This window comes from Macrobrachium rosenbergii, chromosome 25, assembly GCF_040412425.1.
Source record: "Macrobrachium rosenbergii isolate ZJJX-2024 chromosome 25, ASM4041242v1, whole genome shotgun sequence".
NCBI classification, from domain to species: domain Eukaryota; kingdom Metazoa; phylum Arthropoda; class Malacostraca; order Decapoda; family Palaemonidae; genus Macrobrachium; species Macrobrachium rosenbergii.
The window spans coordinates 30441395-30463505 of NC_089765.1; the positions used below are offsets into that span (position 1 = coordinate 30441395).

Genomic DNA, 22111 nt, shown 5'->3' on the forward strand with positions numbered 1-22111 from the left:
ATGGCGCTGTTACCTACGACCTCTATGTTTTGCGTACTACTAACAATTTACATTAGTTATTTTCAGGTGTAAAATAGAGGTAATACCGTACTTGTTAATGGAATTATCAGATAAAAGCATATAATGCATTTAAAGCAATGGACGTTATTATATTTTGTCAAAGAAAATTTCTCGTAATCAAAAGTTCATAGAGAACAACTTTCCATAATAGACACTATTTTCGAAAATAAGATTGGAAGTCGAATCAGAGCTCACTGTAATAAGTTATCCTGGTATTGAATTTATCGAGTCCATTGAAGTGAAGTATGTAATCTTCGTAACAGGAGGAATCACGGTATTTGTATTTATGTGACACGGTAAGTCCTCACTAAATACATGACCATTAGATATCCTGTGTTAATTCTAGGACACGGGCTAATTGTAGCCAATTAACAAGAACTGCATAGTTTACTGGCAAGTAATATTGTGTTCCGTGCATTTCTAACAGTTATTGCCTGTGCAAATCCCAATTTCTATGGTGACACCTTCCCCTAGTATATCCAACAATTATTAGAGACTTACAGGAATGGGAAGCTTTGGTTATTATAGGATAGTGAAATCAATGAAAAATGATGGAATGCATTAGGCCTTATCGAGTGTAAAGGAAAAGTCCGGTTGATAAGGTAAACTGTTAAGGCAGTGAGCAAATTTTAATTTAATAGCCTAACTACCACAACTGCTCTCGTGAGCTCTGTTTAATACCAGCCCCATGGGAATGAATGTTAAAGACAGTAAATATCTTGGTAGCGGTACATCTGTGATAGATTTTAATATGATTTTTATTTCAGGCATATTAAGGCGTCTTTAGAACACAGCATGGAAACTCCAATACATTTAGTGGTAATTATAAGTATTAGCTCCACACCTGTTTTTACCTTGGGAAGTGGTTTTTTCTACACTTTTAGGTCTTCTGATACTGGTGGTGCATTTGTTTGTTGTCAGCCAAATGGAATGTCCCTTCGCCGTGTTTAGTACTGGCCCGGGGAGGGGGGAGCCGGTACCCATACATTAACAAGTTATTGCACTAGCCAGACGGGATATGAACCATTCGAAACAGACCTACCCATGCTCTGTCTTGTGAAGATCACGTATAGAAATCACTTGTCTGGTGGACTTCAGGGGGTTAATTACAGGTTAATGACATTCGTGCGACAAAAATTGAAGGTAAATCCATAATTAGCAACCAAAAAACTGTAGAAAAAGTCAAGTTATAAGGAAATCGCCGCCGCTGAGCTACTACTTAGATCTACCTATTTAATTGTGGTAATAAAGTAAAGTAATATCAGGTGATATTCTAGGCTAAATGTTTAAAATATAGCCTATTGATGCAAAGTACAAATATAAACTTCTTGGATGGCGCTAACCAAAATACAAGAGCAGTGGACCAGTCAGAAGGAAGAAAAAGCATAATTCACAATAGAGTGTAGGCTAATCAGATACAAAAATAGTTTAAGCAAATCATTGGTCACAGTCTTCAAAGAGTAATTCTACATAACAGGTTCTTCTGAAGGTTTGTGTATGTAGGCCTAAGTCTTAAAATACAATAGTATAAACATTGATTTGTCAAGAAAAGGGTTAAAAATATGTTCTTTATATCCAACCAGGGTAGTTTGCGGTTTATGTTGACACCACGTAACGCCGTTTGTCCCATCCGCCAAGGTAAGTAGTTCCACACGAAACGCCATGTTGTCTATCTTTCTGGTGGGGCCCAGGGGGGGCCGCCCCCCCGGCTAGGTAAGGGCACGCTGCACTAGGTTAGGTTAGATTGGTTAGTTATGCTTTCGTCATTTTAGTACCAATTTCATATGTTGGTATTCCTCCGCGACTAGAAAACTGGCAGACGACACCCGCATCAACGTAAACTGCAGGCGCTCCTCCAACCATTAGTGGTTAGTGTGTAGAATGACTTGCACCAGCAATATATATATAATGATGCAATCCTGCAATCGACAAATGACACCATAAAAGTTGTTTGTGTATGTCAAAAAATATGTAAGCATGAAAACATATGTAGGATAGCTACAGAGATGCATCCCAGGCTTACTTTCCTAAACCTAACCTGACCTTGGTCACTAGGTCTTTTCCTGGGCAGTGCCTCACCAAATGCAACCTAGAGGCAGAAGTAATGATGATCATGAAAATTAAATAGCAAAATACAGGGATGCAAACTATCCAAACCTAGGTCATCAGGTTCTTATTTAGAGGGGGGAGGTGCACATTTGAAAAGAAAATAACTAACCTAACCTGGATTACCATCCATGAAGTGAAATATGTAAATTTGTCCCAATGTAACTTGCACACCAGGTCCTACATGGCAAGGGGGCCACCCCCTGTCTTCCCCTTAGCATATCACAGAGCATAATTTTATGATGAGGATAGGAAGTATTTGGCTAGAAGGCAAACATTTCCTTTTGACCCATTTTCCATACCTGTTATGAGTTTTACTTCAAAGTTTATTTGTTATTTGTCGTATTTATTGTACTCCATTACTTTCAAAGTACAATATAGTACCTTGTAAATAACAGGGTACTTTGTTATTTGAATATCAGCTTGCTCAACAAGCAAAGAATTTGCACTAAGTTTGAACTTTTAAAGTCTAACGATTGAGCTACAGGTTTAAGATCATTGCACAATTAGGTCAAAGCAGGAAAAAACTGATACAAAATTGTGTAGTGAACTTTACAGATGGAAAGACAAAACTGTTAGAATAACTGCATCTGTAAATTTGGGCCAAGACAAATTCTGAATGAATAACTACATACCGAACTTCAGAAAGACACCAAACACTATAGTTTAAAGGATCACAATGTGCAAAGCATACCTATGCCGTGAATGATATATTTAGAGAAGATCTGAATGTAAGGGATAATCAGAATTATGAAGTATCTCATAGTTGTAAGTTGTCTTATTTATTGTACTTTGTTATATACTTAATATGTTTTCGTAGTTATTTCTCTTGTAGTATATTCCTTAATCTCAATTCCCTTTACTGTACTTGGCTGCTTTCCTTGTTGGGACCTTTGGATGTGTAACATTCTGCTCTTCCATTTAGAGTTGTACCTTGGCATGTAATAGTGGTAATAATTATTATAATAATAATAGTGTGGTATGTTTCCTGCCTGGGACTTGATTTCCAGGAGGCATATTTGGCTCAGTATGCATCTCCATACTGCTGTTAGTTGAGAGTGCATTATGAGAGTAGTGGATAAATTATGGCCAGCCCTGCAGTTACAGAAAACACTGATTTGGTTTTTTATTTTCACTAGGTTGGAGATATTCTACAGTCATCAAATAATGTAATTTGAGTCTTCAATTTGAGTGCAAGAGAAAGGCTGCTTTGTGGAAATGATTCCATAAAACCAGGAATTAAGGCAATGTCCTTGCTTAATGTGTACTCACTTCAGAGGCGGCTGAAAAGGAAGCTGCCATATGTCCTGATAGTACTTTTCCTCATTTTTGGGTATTTTGGAGGTAAGTAGTTTTAATGTTCTGTAGTTGGGGTAATGAATTTGACTAAGTATATTACCAAAGCACATTGCCAAAGTCATCCATGTCTTCAAGTAAATTAAAACTTAATATATGAAACATTTAGTAAATTTGGAACTATGTCGTTAAATAATTATCACAGACGTATTTCATTACAGTAGCCTAATTGCATCCAGTTCAATTTTCTGACATGCTGCAGAAGAAGGTTTCCCCCTGGCATGCTGTACACCCAACTCCAAAGTACCTTTGGTAGGATTCATAAGTCCTCCCACCTAAATAGCTACATAGTTTATCATTAAGTGATGGGTGTAATACTGTAAAGCAAAGACAAATTTTAGAAATTAAAATTGATTTTTCATACTGTTCCATCACTTCACAAAATTACCCGCAACCCTCCTTCTACCACACTTTCTTATTTTGGCAAGGTGAGAGTTGTGCTCTTTAAGCTTTTTGGAAAGTTAGTGGGCATACCCTTAAGGTAATTATACAGTGATGGTTTTACATTGAAAAAAATTGTTTAGGAAGTTATAAAGCTCTCTCTCTTCTTAACAAAATATGTGCAAGAGACAGCACAGTATTTGAGTTGTTGTGTAAATAATTATTTACAAATCTAATGAGGATGGTTTTTTGTTCAGTAGTTAGATACTTAATTTGAACTAGACATCCTTTTGCTGAAAATAAAGTAAGATACTAATAATTTATTAATTTTTGTTTCAGGGTTTTTCTCAGACTTGGTTAGTTCTGCTGAAAGAGATCCATTTGCTGAGCTATCTTCAAGTACTTTAAAAAAGATTTTAAACTTAGAGAGAGAGGTATGTAAAGAAATGAACAATAGTTAATTAGCGTGTTTACTGTAGATCTCTGTACTGATGAATATTGTTAGGAAATGTGTTGAGTAGTTATGAATTGCTTGTCAACAACTTAAGTACGGTCTTTCATTTGTTTAACTGTAAACCCATAACTTTGAGCCATTTCCAGTGTCATGAAATGTTACTTTGACAAGGGCACTTAATGGACTCCTTGGCCTCAACGCTGGGCCATATGGCCCAAATTTCTTACTTTCATTCATTCAGGAAGAAGAAAGATCATCTTGCCCATTTATCTGTGTGCCTTTGCAATAAGGTCCAGCAGTTCTTCAGCTGTCAGCTCACTCGTTCTTCGTGTGTCTGCAAGAATTCCAACATGCACTCTGCAAACTTTTTGTGTTTTCAAGGATTTTCATATTAAATAATTTAATTCATTATCATCTCTCTTTTCATGGTGGTTATGATTAAATTTTTCAGTTTTCTTTATCATTGAGCAATTTTCTTGATAATAAAAATATGATCACCGCCATGTTCACACTTAAACATTTGCGTCGTAGGTGAACACCTATGCAGACAACTTCCTCTACACTAACAGCTTGATACACCTGCACTGAAGGCTCACCAGCAGCAGTTCAAGCCCGTTTTCTACCTTGCATACTTCTTGCTTAGTGGATGTTGCGGCCCTTCCTTTCCAACACCTCTTTCACACCATCCATTTCATTCAAGGTATCCAATATTATAGAAGGTTTTGTTTCACTATGGCATTTGTATTAAATATGTAAAACTAATGAAAATCATCCATCAGTAAAGTAGATGCAGAGCAAATGTTGATGAGTTCATGTCAAGTGAATTTGCAGTAAATAGTAAATAGGGAATGCTATTTCATCATTTCTGTTTATCACAGATCTTGTAACGAAAAAAGTGGTCAGAGATGGAAGAGAAAGCTTAAGTTTGAGTAACAATAGAATCTCAGCAGACTTAGAATTTACAAAACACCACAAGATTTACAAAGCTTTTACAATGCATCATATATCTGGAGATGCAACTCAGAATAAATCTGAGTAAATTAAAGGTAATGAGGAGAAAGTATGCACAGCCTTTGTGAAAACAGATGTATTTGACAGAAATTGGTAGGCACTCTATTTTTGTCAATTGCAGAGATCAGGAGTGTGATCTTAACCTCCGGTGTGAGGAATGTAGGGAATAGTCTAATGTACTGATGAAGAAATTATTTAGTTATAGGAAGAAAGGGAAGTAGGTAAGTTGAGAAGGTAACCGATTAGAGCAGGGCATAAACTGATTACTTCTCTTCCAGCTTCCTCACCTATTCCTTTTTTCTCTCCCAGCCCACCTGCTTCTCCTTCAGTTCATGAAAAGCAGTTGGATAAGTTAGAACAAGATATTAGTCAGATTTTAGAATTAATTTAGGGTTTAATCAAGTTTGTATTGGGTAAAGAAGCTGGTTTCTCCCATGGGGTGTGCTCTTTTTCATATTCTCCCAGACAGAAAAGGTATTGGTAGCCTCACTCATAAGTAGCCTAAGCTCAGGACTGCCTTGCACTTGTAGGAGCTTACATTGCCAGGGAACCAGTCCATGTCTTGGGGCAAGGTTGTTCTATGCTCTCCAACATCCTTCTCTCCTTCATTGCAGATGACCAGTCATATCCATCAATTGCCAAACATAAGTCAACACACCAGTTATCACCTTTAAGATTGCCAGGTTCTGATGGTAGCAATGTAGGTTTAGTGTTAAGAGTCTAGTAATGTAGGTGATAACTATAGCTACAAGGTTTAATGTTACAACTACAAAAGCTAATGGTACTCAATGCATTGTTGAGCCTGTTCCTTCAGTGTTAGCCTCGCAACCTCACTTTATTTTTTCTTTTCCTGTTCTATGCGCATCCCACTCATTTCCTCTTTCTCATAATTTTTTTCTTCCCTTTGTCATATCTGTATCTGTCAATTTAAGTGGCCATTCCTCATCCACCACAACAAATCTGTCTTTTGTGGCTCCTGCTGCCTCTTCAGAAGGTAGATCCTTCAAGCTGAATGCTAAATGTGAACTGTCATTGTCAGGTGGTGTGACATCATGTAAGGCAGCAGCTGGCAAGTCAGTTGTATCAGGCCTTGATGACTCAGTTCCTCCCCTTCCCTCCCAGCTGTCTACTGCTCTACTTGTCATTTGTGTTTTCAGTGCTGTCTCAGTTGCCTCTTGGTGCCTCAGGTGTTATTTAACAGGAGTGTGTTTTTTCTCTGCTGCCTCCTTATCTGTCTGGTTTTTTCTTTGCTTGAGAAATCAGCTTCTGACACCCAAGCTCCATTGTTGGCTCTTGCGAAGGAGGAGTTTGAGGCGGAAGGGTCGTCGTTGGGTTTTTAGGTGGCTTATAAACAGGTGTGCTTCTCTCTGCCCTCTTATGGTTGAGAATTTTGAGAAGGTAGAAGCTTGGTCTATGATGTCTTCCTGCATTTTGTCTCTGGTTAAGAAGACAAAGAGGTTGAAGTTTTCTACCTTGGTTAAGGCACTCTTTGAAGAAATTTCTTGTGTTTTAGTCCACAAGGTCTTATTTAAGAGTCCTTCTATAAGTCTTCCTCCCTTCATGAGGTTGCATAGAGCCACCTCATATGATACTGGTACTATGCCAGTTCTGAAGCCTCCTTCAGTTTAAGGTGCAGACTTCTTCCCTTGTGTAAACCAAATGAAAAGAAAAGTTTTGGGATGTTTTTAATTCAACCAAGCCATTGATTTTAAAAATTCACAGTGGCTTCATATTGTTGAGGGTAGAGGAATAAAAATAAGATTTTGTTTTGTTTCATCACATGTAAAAGTTCATGCCAATGAAGATGCAGATAGACTAGGAAAGCAAGCTGCAGTTGAACTAATGTACACTACTTCCATAGAAATGTGCGTTTTTGTTTAGAGATTTTATCCCACAAATCAAAAGTTTGATTTGAGATATCAGGCCAGAACATTGGGCTGGGTAAATCAGAGCAAAATGAAAGATCAGAAGTGTTAATCTCAGTGGAAGCATGGAATATGGGAGACTGGACTATGCAAGCTAAATATATGTCATTCTCACCTAACTCATAAATACTTGATGGTTGGTCTTCTAGCTTTTACTGTTGAATGCCCCAGTCTTGGGATCTTGGAAGTCAATGCTGTACCACTTTGAGGATCATTGTGAGGATGTCAAGTACATCCTAGTTAGCTTTCAGACAGAGGATGTAACATGTAATGCCAGTGATATTTTAAGAATTATTTCAGAAGCTGGCCTTTGTAAAATATTAATCTTTTATTAATTTTTATGGTTTTAGACAGATTCAGTTTTGGCCGCTCATTTCTAACAAAAGACAGTATCAGTGACCTTTGTTGGTGTACCACCAGAGAACTTCAAATCTGCCATTCAGTCTATCAAATATTAAAATAGCATAAAAAATAAAATTAGCTAAAACAAAGAGGACATGTGTGCTGGATTGGCTATCCACCCAGCAGACGATCCTCTTTTCAAGAGGGAATGAAATTTCTAGGATTCATGTTTAAACATGAAGGTAATGGGCTTGCTATTTTTGTGCCTTATCTCAAGCTTTTGAGTTAGGTTATATCATCATGTAATATAGTTTGAGGAGTATGCAAAGTAGTTCAAAACCTCTGTTGATCTTTAGTGAAGTTGGTTTGTTTCATTCAGGTTTCTTAAATGGTACTACGGTGTATATGCATGCGGGATCTGTCGGCATGTTTTAGAAGCCCATGTAGGATCTGTTGTATTAAAAATTAGGATCTGATGTGAAATATATTAGTAGAATTATAAAATAGATAATAAAAGATTCAGTAAAGAAAAATTATAAGAACAGGACAAAGATATGTAAAGAAAGGAGCAAGTGAGCAGTCATTATCATTAACAAATCCTGTCAAAAATATGGACAAATAGAATGGAGTAATGTTGACAAATATGTGAAATTTGAGGACTTGGTTTATAGTGGTTAAAGGTCTTAAGTGAGCTCACTTCACCTCCCATGCAGCAATGACAGCTGTGTCAGCTTCTTATATGAACTTAGTGAGAGAATGAAAAAAATCATAGAAAGTAGGGTGTGTTCACTCTTACTATTGAAACGTGCAGTAGCTCTTACAAAATTATTAATTTGTGATATTTCTGTTCCAGAATCAAAGACTTAGGTCTGCATTAAAAAGGTTTAATATTGCAGAAGATGAATATTTGGATAGTACATTATCAGTTATTTATGTTATCACGCCAACGTATACAAGACCTCAGCAAAAAGCTGAACTAACCAGGTATGCTATATTATCCTACTGTTTCTGTACCTATACTGTACTTTCTTACTCATTGGAATGTGGTCTTGCATGATATACAATACAGTTGCTTAAGGGGGGCTTCCTCTTTGATTTTTGATGAATATTTTTGAAATTTTCAAAAACTGGTTAAATGGCCATAAGACATGAGCAACACCTCTGTTATCACATGGTCAAAGCATTTTTTCGAAATATTAAAATTAAGGGGGTTTTGGCCCCGCCCCCCATACACAGTGAGGTAGTGCTGACGTTTGGCTCATAATGACTACTGTCATTTTTTCTTTATCTGCCTAATTTGTTAATTATTTTGATTTTTATATCACCTAACCTCTTATGTCTGGCACCAACAATATGTTTGGCACAAGTGAAAGCATCGAAAAAGTTCTTCATATTTGAGAGACAAAAAGGCTACAGAAACAAACGCCAAAGAACAAAAGGACCAAAGAAGTGAAAAAACGGCTAAAAATGAGCAAAGAATATGATCCTGGGAAATACTGAGCTTTTCTTTCTTGGTTTTCAAACCAGGCGACAAAGAGTCAGGTGGTACTTGACGATACCCTCGTCTCAAGCGAATAATACCCCTTTTTAGGGGCGGGGACATGAAGCCAGAAACCAAGCAAAAAAAGACACTAAGAATTATTAGAGAGAAGGAAAGGAAGTCTGAACTAAGTGCTAGTGAGTATTTAACATTTGTTTGTAACATGTTTTTGCTCTAAGATAAGTTTTTTCCATGAGTGCCAAAAAAAAAAACACTTGTTGAACTTTACGGCCATTTTCCTGTTTTCACTTTTTTGCACTTCAAACGTTAACTACTTTTTTATTTTTAGGGCGATTTTAAAGTTAAATATACCATTGGAAAGAAGAAGGAAAGACAAATATTTTGCTGGGGCTAGATTTTTTCTTAGGTCGACGAGGAACCTGTGATAACCAAATAAAAAAAAATTTCGGGCGAAAATTCCCCCTTGCCCCCATCCAAAAAAACGAAAAATGGAAAAACCGTTCCCAACGTTTGTTTCCTACTATGATATACTTTCTGTGTATAAAGCCATGCTGCAATAGCTCTAAAAAAGAAAGTGGAGTTATATTTTTATTTTTATTATTTTTTTAATAAAAACCAAAATAATCATCCAATCACTTTGAATTTTTTTCTGGAACATCACCTTATATATATGTATAACATACAAAAATTTAATAAAAATCGGAGCATTATTCTATATAAGCGGATTCCCCCCTTAAATTACAGGCAGCACTCCTTTCAGACACACTCCAAAACCACTGTATCCTGACTAGGTATGCATCCAGGAGCAGTTAGCTCCCCTAGTGGTGGTTTCAAGTCTCTCCTTGTGTTTCTGTCAAGCAGGCAGCACTTGTTTTAACTCTTAAATTTTGTTATTCTTATGTTTGTTTTTGTGGAATTTTATAATCTCATCCATTTGTTCTTATTTGGCTTTCATATTTATGCTGTAGTAATGTATAATACATAATTTCTCAAGTTTTAAAATATTTCTATTTGTGAAAGTTCTTACTTTCCTGGATGGAAATGCTGTAAGTGCCTTTTTACTGTACTACCTTAATTACCACTCTTCATCATCAGCAGCTACTCCATTTGGAGTACATATTTACCTAATATTTTTGAGAAGTACTATACAATTCACTTTTTAGTTACGTTTAGCCAGTATCCTTTTCAGTGTAAGATATAAAATTTGTTTATGTTAGGCTACGATCAGTCTTTTATACCTTCAGCAAAAGCTAGCCCAGTCATTGAAGTTTGGTAACAAGATAATTAAACAGTGGCAGAAGAGTGAAGAAATGGAGGATTCAGTCACTCACTCGACTGTCTGCATCACTTTTTCTTCAGATGTAGCGCTATACAGAGGGCTTTGCTGCTGCTGCTGGATTTCTGTCATGGCTGTTGCTGGCTTGACTTTCCTTTGTCTTATTTACTGTTGACACTATGGGCTTTCTCAGTATCATGTTAGATTGTTGTACCCCTGATGAAGCCTGATCCTTCACTTGTTGGAAAATTCAATCAGCATGCATGTTCAGGGTGTAGTAGGGTGTTTTGGATCTTGGTGCTTGTTTGATTTTATTTTTCTTTATCAAGGTGTGTTAAGTCTGTTTTCTGTCCAGAACTCTTTCTGCCTGAACTCCTGTCTCATTTTTCCATAGTTTCTTGGGGTCTTCCTACAGGTCTTTGTCCTGCTACTTTCATATATAGCACTACTACTTTCTTGACCAACTGTTTCTTATCCCTTTTCATCATATGTCCAAGCCATCTCAGTTGAGATCTGTCTTTTTGCAGCCAAAGGACACCACATCTGTCTGCCAATTCCTTATTATTGATATGATTTCCCCACTGAACTCCAGCCACAACCTTTTTTGAATATCAACAGATGTATTAGTCAACATGGGACTTCAGTGTATGATTGGTCCAAAGTGCTATTTTATTTACATTTTTAAAGGCATTCAGTGGTCAAGAAGCAGTTTTCATGGTTTTTAGAATTATAGCTAAGTGTCATTTCATTTTTATAATAAAATTTAAGAAAGAAGTGTACAGTGATTTTTGTTGGCTTACACCTACACAATACTATAATTGCAACCTATAATTTTACTAAAGATCAGGTGAAAAATATATTTGGAAATAGCAGGTAGATAGAAAAGTAAAACTAGTTACAGTATACTGTATGTAATATCTAAGTATTTTAACTAGAACACTTTCTTTCAGATTGAAGAATATTTTCCTACATATACCTTCTCTTCATTGGATAGTTGTAGAAGATGCAGAAGAAAAATCCATCCTAGTATCCCAGTTTTTAAAGTTATCAGGACTGCCTTATACACATCTGAATCAACCAACCCCAGAAGAATGGAAGTTACAGAAGACTGTAAGTGCCAAGTTATGGATCACTGTTTATTATATGCAAAACAGAGGGTAGTTATCAATATTTTCATCACACCTTTGCTTCAAACTTAAGTTTGCTTTATTGTGTGTGTTAGAGAGAGAGAGAGAGAGAGAGAGAGAGAGAGAGAGAGAGAGAGACATGTTAGTTTAAGGCTTGTATCTTACAGTAGAAAAAGCTGTGACAGTAATTGTATACTGTAAAGGGGATTGAGAGGTAAAGAGTTTGTGCTTGGATGGGTATATTATATATGTATCAACACAGTATTCCCTCGATTACACAATAATACATCCAAGGCCTTTGCAGATATTGGAATTTCTGGATATGGTAAAAAACACTCTGCGGATGTAAAACGGCAATTTCTTAACCTCTTTCTATTTTGTCACCATACTTTACTATATATGAACTACTGTGCACCGTAAAGTACTGTAATTGTGTTCTCTTACCTGTGAGCAATGCTGAAACTGTTTATGTGGGCTGGACTTGAATAATTTTTATTTTCACAAATAATAACCCAGAGAAAGAAAGAGGAAGGTAAGCAAATGCACAGCAACATGATGCATATGCACACTTACATGTACACACACAGACTTGCTGATTTTTTTATTGAACAAGTAGCTACCATTTTATATTGCAATTTGGTACCTCCACATTAAAAATCCAATTGACATTTAATTTGAATTTGTGTGTGTGCAAGGCTTATTAAAGATTTATTACAGAAATGTTGTTATTTATATTGTATGGCATACACAAAATTTATAAAATCTTTACACGTTGTAAGCTACTAGGGCATAGGCTATTGTATACCGTTGTAAATTAGCAATGCACTATTTTTACTTCATTGAGACACACACACACACAATGTAGTCATGATGTGTCTCTATCAACCTTAAAGGTAATAAACAAAATGACATGCAATGATGTTTTATATGAAGCTCTTTAAAGCCAATAGCAGTCACAAAAGCTCTCAAGCAAATGAAGGCCTGCCCAGCCCTCCCTTCTCAGCACTCCAGCCTATTCTATCACCCCAGCCTATTCTATCACAGTTCACACCCACTCAAATAAAGGAAACAAAACTGTTTAATGACATCGTTGCTTTTTAGCAACAAGCAGACTACCCGCTACAGCACCCCATTCTAAGTGTGCTGTTACCTGTCAGCAGCTGTACTATCATGTTTTTCTGCCTGCACAATATAGCCAACCATGAGAAAGACCCTTTAATAATTTAATTTATAGTATACAGTAGAGCCCCGGTCCTCGACGTTAATTCATTCCAGAAGAAGCATCCAGATTCGATTTAGTCGAATTCCGAATCAGTTTCTCCCATAAGAAATAACTGAAAATGGATTAATCCGTTCCTGACCACCAGTCATTACCCCAACCTTGCCTTTTTATACAAAAAATTATACAAATTACAATTATAAGCACTTTTACATTTTTAAATGCATACTCTATCAAAAAAATTGGCCTACGACCAATGTGGACGTATTACTGATGGTACACCAAGCGCCATAGGCTAGGCTAGGTAGCCTATAGGCACTACCAGAATGTACTGTAATGGGTACACACAAAAATTGTTGTTAATAATAATAACCTTGAAAAACAATCCTGATTATTACAGTAAATTAATAATACAGTTAAAAATAAGCCGAATTACTCTGTCTGTTATCATAAAATTAAGAAAAATTTCCTAAGTTACGTCAGTACTCATCAGCTTGTGGCATGAGTGGATGTAAACAAACCAAAACGCCATCATGGTGGCGTATCGCGGTGCTAATTACATAAACGTTGTTTACGTTCAGTATTAATTTATGGTAAATTTCATACAGTCTACTGGAATAGTGTACAAAATCACTGTAAAACATCTTTCAGTAAGTGTTATGATACCTAAAATTTTTTTTCCATAAAATATCCTTGTAAGCAGCATCTCTGAGTTAACCTCAGGCTAACCTCTTCATTACCGAGAAGCTTAAGAAGGCGTTCACTACTGAACAGCACACATAAACACTGCATTCACTACAGAAATGCACACGTGTCTGTCTAAAAAAAAATCCAGCATGAGACCCTGGTTGCCATGGAAACACTTTCTCATGTATAGTATACGTACAGTACTGTATTTCAGAGATTACACTCATTTCCAAATTAACAGTTATGAATATACTAGTGTATATACTGTACTAAATTTTTATCATCTATACTGTATACGTAATATCCAAATGTCTGAATGAAGATAGCCAACACCGCCAACTAGCGGCGGCTGACCAAAACACTTTTGTTTACAAACATCATATGATTCATCGGGTCGGATTCCGCGTCGAAATCTGATTACTGTATGTCGAATTCTGGTATGGTCGATGACCGGGGCTCTATACATATTTATAATGACTGGGTGTGTGTGTGCTGCAGTGCTTGCAGATGATGTCAATTTGCTGATAGTGCAAATGCAGAAGATATAGGAATTACTGTATATATATATGGAGGATAGGCAAAACAAATTTAAATAAAAATAAAAGTAGAAGATAAATATCAAGCAGGTAAAGAATAGAGCAACATAAAGTCATTCAGTAGCAAACAATACAGTTAACATTCACAGGAACAGGGCAAGGTTGACAAAAATAATAAAACATATTAGAACCTGGACCTAGGATCAGGTGGCAACCTTAAGAGTGTTGTGTGCTCAACTTCATCACCCCGTAAGTTTTAATGCAAGTGATGGCTTGGATTAAATGAGGGGATATAGTAGTAGCAGGGACTGTAATAGATACAAGATAGGTAAAAAGGTGTGTATAATAATGAAATTACTGTATATTATACATATTGTTTAATAATGACAGCAGAAATCAACTATAATATTTTTTGGACATTATATTGGCACCTGACTGTGATATCTACTATGCCACAGCTTCTAGATCATAGACCTTTTAGACAATCATGGTAAAGTATGTAAAGATAAAGGTTAGACCTTTAATGAGTTGTCACAAAATTTACAAGAAATCGTAACTTTTTATCAAAGTTATATTTACTAATGAAGTTAGTTTTTGTAGAACTAAATCTATTAATAAATTTTTATTGACCAGAGGGAAAGCCATTTTGCAGCACTTTTTTAACAAAAAACTGGCAATTAAAGATAAAATCATGTCCTCCCATACACACATCAACAAAAAATGTGCTAAATTGAGAGAATATTTCAAAGGTCATATTATTGGGTGCATTGGGTGAAAATATTGTAAATCATAGCATATCAAAATAAAATCACTTCTGTCCGAGATTCTAGTTTGGAATTTATTACTGTATTATCTGTATCAGTCCCAATATCCAGAAATGAATCTGATTTATGAGGGCCTGTATTGGTACTATAATGGGATATCCCTGCCAAACAGAGATAACAGTTCATCAGTAAATCTGGAAGCGAGACTATCTAATCTTCCTTCCATATTACAGTAATTGTCAGTATGACTTAGGAAAATTATGACTGTAATTAACCCACTGGAATTCCAGTTTTTTGTCTACATTGATATTAAAATTACCAAAATTTTAGCATATCGGCTATGTTTATTCTACCAGTGTTAATTTTCTTATGGGCTACTTTATAACTACAACTGACTTAAAGTATTTATTGTTAGGGCCACTATACATGCCCAAAATAATGTATTTGTGTATGTATGTATATTTATTAAGGTATCCTGTTCCGTTTGGGAATGCAGGCAGTATACAAATTTATTGTATCTTTTAGGACCCCAACTGGCGTAAACCACGTGGAGTCTTACAGAGAAATCTTGGAATACATTGGCTTCGGAGAAAATTCACTGCAGGCAATATACGGAAGGGTGTTGTGTATTTTGCTGATGATGACAACACTTATAGCATCGAATTGTTTAATGAGGTAATATCCCATGGAATATTATCTGTTCCCATAAAATCGAACCTATTATTTTATCATTTGCCAACTACTGTCTGAAAAGAACTCTGACTTGTTTCTTTGGTGAGGTAACCAGTAATCATTCGTAACTGCTATTTCTCATTCTATAAGTCATGAATTTCATGTAGTTCAAGAAGTGCTGTCAGTGAAATGTGGATAAGGGTTCCTAGACTGCTGTTATTAGGGTTAACTTCATAACCAAAATTCACAACATGCCCTAATTTAACTTAATATCTGGTAAGTGATTCAGGAACAAGACGTCTGTACTCAGGAAATGAGGTCAGCGCAGATAACTTAGTATCTGGTAAGTGATTCAGGAACAAGACGTCTGTACTCAGGAGATTAGGTCAGTGCAGAGAGAGTAGCATCATCTGCATAAGCACTAAGCTTATTTTCAAGACCAAATCCTGGAAAAACACCAGAGATTACATTCCTGTAGTCACTATAATTACCATCAATAACTACTCTTTTAAGATTCTTAGTTCAATATTCAATACTGTAGTAATATTAAGAAATGGTCCACCAACTCATGTCTATCTAATTTTGAAAACAAGGGCCTCCTCGTTAACAGTCTAAAGCAGCACTAAAGTCAAGACCAACCACTCCTGGCCAATGAAAACTGTTGGTTATGTGGTAGACAGTGTTCTTAGCCCCAAGATGACCACTGACGACAGCCTCATGGGGCAGCCTCATTACTTGGGCATGATATATTTGTGGCACAAGGATTTTCCACACTTCTTCAGCCACCTTGCTCTGGAAAACATGGCATAATTTGTCATTAATAACATTTAAGTTCTTTCTCCTATGGTCCTATATTCTGTCAGTTTTTGGCTCTTATCACTGCTAGATTGGGATCCCTCTGCTGGGCTTCCTTTAGCTGCTCTGCTCCCACGTGTGCGATGCTAGAAGTTGTTACCAGTGGCTTGATGCTGCCCCTCCCTTGTTGGACTTGGGCTGTGGTCACAATTGCTACTGTCTTGGTAGTAGCCTTTTCCAAATCCTTCTTGCATCATTATCCTCTGGCTTGTCCCTTTGTGTTTGTCCACAGCTTTCGTGACCTTCTCATCATCAGCTTTAATAATTTCTTTGGGGTACTTTATACTTGGAATTTTTTCAAGAATAAGGTCATAAATAGGGTTATTTAGGTACATAGAATATAACTCTCCCAGTAGTAAGGCTCTTTACATAAATCTCTTGGCAACTGGATGTCTATCAATACACCATCAACAATTGCACAAACCCATTTCTCATCATTCATTTTATCCTCAGGCACCAACGTTCTACATACAACTGTACTTGAACAACCTATATCTGTAGTAGTACTGGCTGCCTTTTGCTTGAACTTCATTTAGTCTATACACTTAATAAGCACACGGTTTTGGGCTATGTGTCCCGGCTTGTGGCACAAAGCACTTACCTTCACTTTTGTTTGTCTGCTTCTGTTTTCTGTTTGCCATCTTGTAGTCCTTGGATCTCTGGATATGCCCACTAGACTTCTTCACTTGCGCTGTATTAAGCCTCTCCCATGGGCTTCCAAATAACTGTTCAGCAAGCTCCACCATCTTTTTTCCTGAGGTATAGTATTATCTTAACTGAGCAAGTGCTGTGAAGCTGTTCCCTGATTAGCAAATCTCCTAAATTGCCAAACTTTTCTGCGTTCAACCATTTCTGTCTACCTGCTGAAAAATCTCTGTAGCCTAGCTACAAACCAATATGCAGTTTCACTTTGTTCTGGCCTGGTCTCACAGAATTTTTTCTTAAATTTCTCCTCAGTCATCTCATATTTCTTTAACAGTGCCCTATATAAACTATCATAATTCAAGGCTTCATCAAAGGCATACTAGAAGAAACTGCCGCTAAAATGATCCTGTTATGGTGACCAAATTATGTCACACAATATTTAATGTAGGGTTCAAACAATTTGCTTTCAGGATCTCACCCCTTAAACCATATTTTATTAGCCTCTGCAACAGCCAGCAGAATATGTAAGCCTCACAGATTTTCAGTCAGTGCTAAAGCATAAGCTTAAGTATTGTAAGTCTTTCTTCACACTGGACCTCATGACCAAGATTCAGATGCCTGGTATAAGTGAAAGTATTTTACCATTGAGAAAAAATAATCTTCCCAGTTGGAGGTGGTCTCACCTATAGCTAACCATTGTTTGTCTAAATGAAGCAGCTATTGATACATGTACTGAGTTGTAGTAATATCAGTGTTTTTTATCAAACAAAATTTTTTTCTGGAATTCTGTGTATTTTATATAAGAGAATGATGTTAATTAGAACATTTTAGTTTTTATGACTGATTTAATGTTTCTTACCTAGCTCCTGAATTTTTAATTTCAGATGCGAGATACAAAAACAGTTTCAGTATGGCCAGTTGGTCTTGTAGGTGGTGTCATGGTAGAGCGACCTCAAATTTCATTGGTCGATTATCAAAGTAGATACGAAGTTTCTGGTTGGCTGACTGGTTGGAGACCTGATCGTCCATTTGCTACAGATATGGCTGGCTTTGCTGTAAACTTAAATCTTCTGGTGAAAAACCCTGATGCAGAGTTTTCATTAAAATCCAAGAGGGGTTTCATGGAGTCAGACTTCCTGGAAAAAATAACTACTTTATCTGAGTTGGAGCCTAAAGCTGATCTGTGTACAAAGGTAATGTGGCAGTTCTTCTTCTTTGCATAACTTTATTTTTTGAGAAAGTAGTGTGATTTTACTTACGTTAGGTGTCATGCCAAGATGTCTTTCTCATATAAATACAGACATTTATTTAAGTCAGTAGACCATTCCAAATGTAGTACAGTAAATAAAACTGTTTATAGGGTACTGGCAGTTGTTACCAATTGACTTTCCTTTGTTAGTCTCATCAGAGTGCAGCCATGATAAGCTGTAGGTTTCCCATTTTTTAGTTATTCTTTCTAGTATATGTAGATTATTCATTTTAAGTTTTGAATATTATTTATTTTTGTGTCTGATTTTACCGATTGTTCAATATATTTTATTTTTTCACATACAGGTATTTATTTTTGTGGAAATAAGTCATATAAATATATATGACTGGCTTTGTAAGAACATTTTCACATTCAATGATGATAATAAATTTTTTCATCTTAATTTCAAACCACTTTACTTATGCTTGATTAGCATCTTAGCATGGAAAAAATAGGGCTGCATAACTGTTACACTGAGAAAAATGGTGGTTATGTGATGGGGCTGCCCCATCCAACCAAGTCAGATGACGATCTTGCTCTTCTCTTGAGGTGAGAGATGCACCTCAAGTCTTTCTCCTACCTCTCTCAATTTGAAGTTTTGGTCACTGGTGTTCAGGAAACAGTCTGTGCTGATATTTCACCTGAATTTTGTTTGGTCTGTATGGTTTTTATTTATTAATACAATATTTTATAATTGAAAGGACACCTAACATTATCATCTGTCTGTATATTTTACTATGATTATAGCTAAGTCTTTTACCAATTTGTCTGGCTAATGGTGAGTAACCAAATCTAGTTTTTATTAGTAGAAGCCTCACCACTAATCATGTAGGCTGCACCAACATCTTTATTCTTGATAAGTTTTCCCATGCTGGGGCCCTAATGCAGTATACTTGTATAGATTATTTGGTTTTACCATGTACTGTACATGTATGTAGTTTTCTTTAAATAGGGAATTACATAGTTTTGAATTTTACCTTCTTTTAGCAGTTACAGTGTACTCTGTTGTAGTATCTAAAAATATAGTTATGGGAATAAAATCAAAAGATTCGGAAACCTTAAATAAAACTCCAATATCTTTATTTTACTTGGATGTTTTGCTCAAGCTACAAGTGTGGGGACCTAGCTCTTGTTTATATTAAATTTAGATTTTCATATCTTTTGCAATAAATGGCATCATTTTACAAGTAGAACACATGCCTTATTTTGTTTCAAGTTCTTGTTTTCATTTATCAGTCATTACAAAATATGAAGAGCATTAGCCCATTGTGTGATTGATGGGGTTTAGAGTGTCATGTAGTACATTACAAGAGAACAATTACAATGTACCTGATTGTAGAGTCAGACAAAAATTTTCATACCTTCTCCCTTTTTCCCTCAAAACATTTTATGGCAGAGGGCTAGAGGTAGGACTGCCTCGACTCCTGGAAACCTGATGAGGGTTATGATGAGGTAGCTGAGGGTCAGTGGTGAGTAAGCTTACATTTAAGGTGTTGGAGAGGTGACCTGTCTTGGCTGTAGTGATGAGAGAAATCTGTGCTAGGTTGAAATGTAAGAGACAGGCTATGGCAATGAGGAAGACAGGCATGGTTGTAATTACAGTATTAAGATGATTGGAAGATGTTGGTGATCTCCTGTGCTGTTGGGTTCATTTTATCAGTTACAAGGCGATGGTTTGTATTCCTGCAAGAGGAAATAATGTTATGGATTATGTACAAAAGATAACAACTAATCATGGCCTTGGGAAACCAAGAATCAATGTTGCTTCTTGTTTTTGAACTTTATTTTGCTACTACAGTACTGTAATCAGTTACTATCAGCTTTTCATTAAGAATCTCTGGTACCTTTTTCTTTTTACTGTACTTTGTTTCTATGAACCGTTGGTTCTTAACGAAGGACCTTGCTCTTTTTCTTGCTCCTTAGCTCTGTTGTTTTGCTTGATCTTGCATAATAAATGCCAAGTCAAGGTGAATGTTTGCACAAAGCTCTTGGCAAGTATCAGTTAGGGTGTTGGTATGATTATAGTTAATTCAGTATTTGTGGCTGACCACATACTGTAACTGTTTAAATGTCTGGTACAGTACTTGCTGTTAATTGGATTTAGACCCCAACTACTTGGTGCCAGTTCAGTTGCTTACCCTTGACTAATAACTGATGTCACAGATTAATTTTTTCATGACGTTCAGATCCCAAGATATATGATAGGCTAGGAAAAAAAATGTAAAGAGCACTTCTGAAATTCTAGCAAATAATTTTATTGTTTTCTTTGAGAACTGAAAAGGTTTAAGTACTAATCAAAGAGACTAGAGAATCCATATTTAACCAGTAATATTACTTAATTCTGATTCCTTGTCACACTTTGCATTCAGAATGTTTGTCATGAAAAATTATATCCTTTGCATCTTAATGTTTTTAATGTTTGTCTTTTGTTAGGTGTATGTTTGGCACACACAAACACTGAAACCTGACTTGAAAGATGAAGAACGACTAAGGAAAGCTGGAAGATCCACGGATGTTGGCATTGAAGTTTAGATCTTGTTTTATGATTTATTACCTGTAATTAATATTCAGTGTAATCATAATTTTTAGAAAATAATATAAATGAATAAAAAATATTAAAGTACCAAGTACAAGTATTTTCTTTCAGCAAAATTTATGAAAATTTTGTACTGTATCTTTAGTCCTAAAAATATTGAATCTGCACTAACAAGATATGCTGGTGTCCTCAACAGATTTAAGCAGTGATTTCTTTGATTGAGAGATATGAATGCTATAGGCAATGTAGATGCTCTTGAGTATTGAATCTAGAGACCCCTAATCTGGAACCGATTGTATGTCTTTTAGTGACCAGTTAGTTAAGTTCTTACTTGGCCCCTGAGTCCTACTGCTGTATAGTAGGGCCCATCCAGATACTGACATATGTTTCCGGTGTGAAGAGATGAAAAACAAGGGTTTTAAGAATACCAGAATTCTTCCCCAAACCTTCTCCATTCAGAGAAGGGGGTCATAAGTGACAAAAGCATACTAGGACACTACGTTTAACCATGTGGGCTACGTTTGAATAGGAACATTATTTTTGGACATAATTCCCTACTAGTAAATGGTTGAACAAAAAAAGTTAAATTGGAGGGCCCTCCAAATATTATGTTTATGACCCTTCATTTCATTTCATGTTGTATCATCATGAAGGACACAGCAAAGCCCAGAGAACTGCCATGTTCTTGGGAGCCTCTGCTGTCTTCCATTAGAGAACATCTGAAACCTTGATGTTAAATGCTGCCTTAAAAATGGAAAAAACCCTCATATTTGCAGTATCAGTAATATTTGGACCAACCTTTAAAAGTGAATGGGAAACTTTATTCTCTAGTTTTCCTTTTCTGTGAAATGAACAGTACTTTGTTCTTCAGCTTTTCTCCTCTGTAGTTAAGAAACTATTGGAATAATTTCTCTAGTTTTCCTTTCCTGTGAAAAGCTTCTGCAGCAGGTCAAAGGTGTCTCTGATTTATACGGTGCTCCTGCCCCTCTGCAGACCAGTCCCCTGCTACATGTTTGTTGGCCATGATTGTCCCCCAGCCTTCGGTTGATGCATCTTGACTTGAGTTGGAGGGATGGGAGACTCCTTGCAAGAGAGATGAGGTTGGTGGCTTCACCGCCTTAAATGTTCCTCCTAGTCTGGGTGCTTGGGCCTGGAAGGAGTCTGGATGCACTTCCATATTCCAATGCTGTTTGAGATGGATGGGTCTCATTTTTTACCTGGCTCCAGGCATCAGCTTCCCCAGGGAATACATGTGACCTAGGAGAGAGAGCCTCTTGGCTGGTAAGAACACAAAGGATAGAAATTCATCTAAGACTGACAGGAAGTTGTCTACACACCTCTCCTTCAGAGAAGTCATAAGACTCTTGGTATCCAGGATCATCCCCAAATACGTAATGCTTTTAGATGGA

The 22111-nt window shown here is 36.4% G+C and overlaps 1 protein-coding gene across 5 annotated transcripts; it reads left to right on the forward strand.

The window, feature by feature from the left end:
• GlcAT-I (Glucuronyltransferase I) lies at positions 1–20793 on the forward strand. 5 transcript variants are annotated; one of them, XM_067127242.1, is made up of 10 exons: positions 195–356; positions 1644–1698; positions 3306–3510; positions 4243–4337; positions 8489–8619; positions 11363–11522; positions 15271–15420; positions 17802–18110; positions 19563–19635; positions 20600–20793. In XM_067127242.1, exons 3-9 carry the CDS (start codon positions 3414–3416, stop codon positions 19620–19622), a joined length of 1002 nt encoding a protein of 333 aa, XP_066983343.1. In that variant the 5' UTR covers positions 195–356; positions 1644–1698; positions 3306–3413; the 3' UTR covers positions 19623–19635; positions 20600–20793. The 5 variants fall into 5 exon arrangements, with proteins under 5 accessions (XP_066983341.1, XP_066983343.1, XP_066983340.1 ...); XM_067127239.1 differs by lacking the exon at positions 19563–19635 and having other exon boundaries at positions 197–356; XM_067127240.1 differs by lacking the exons at positions 1644–1698; positions 19563–19635 and having other exon boundaries at positions 1–356.
• Positions 20794–22111: the final 1318 nt, after the last annotated feature.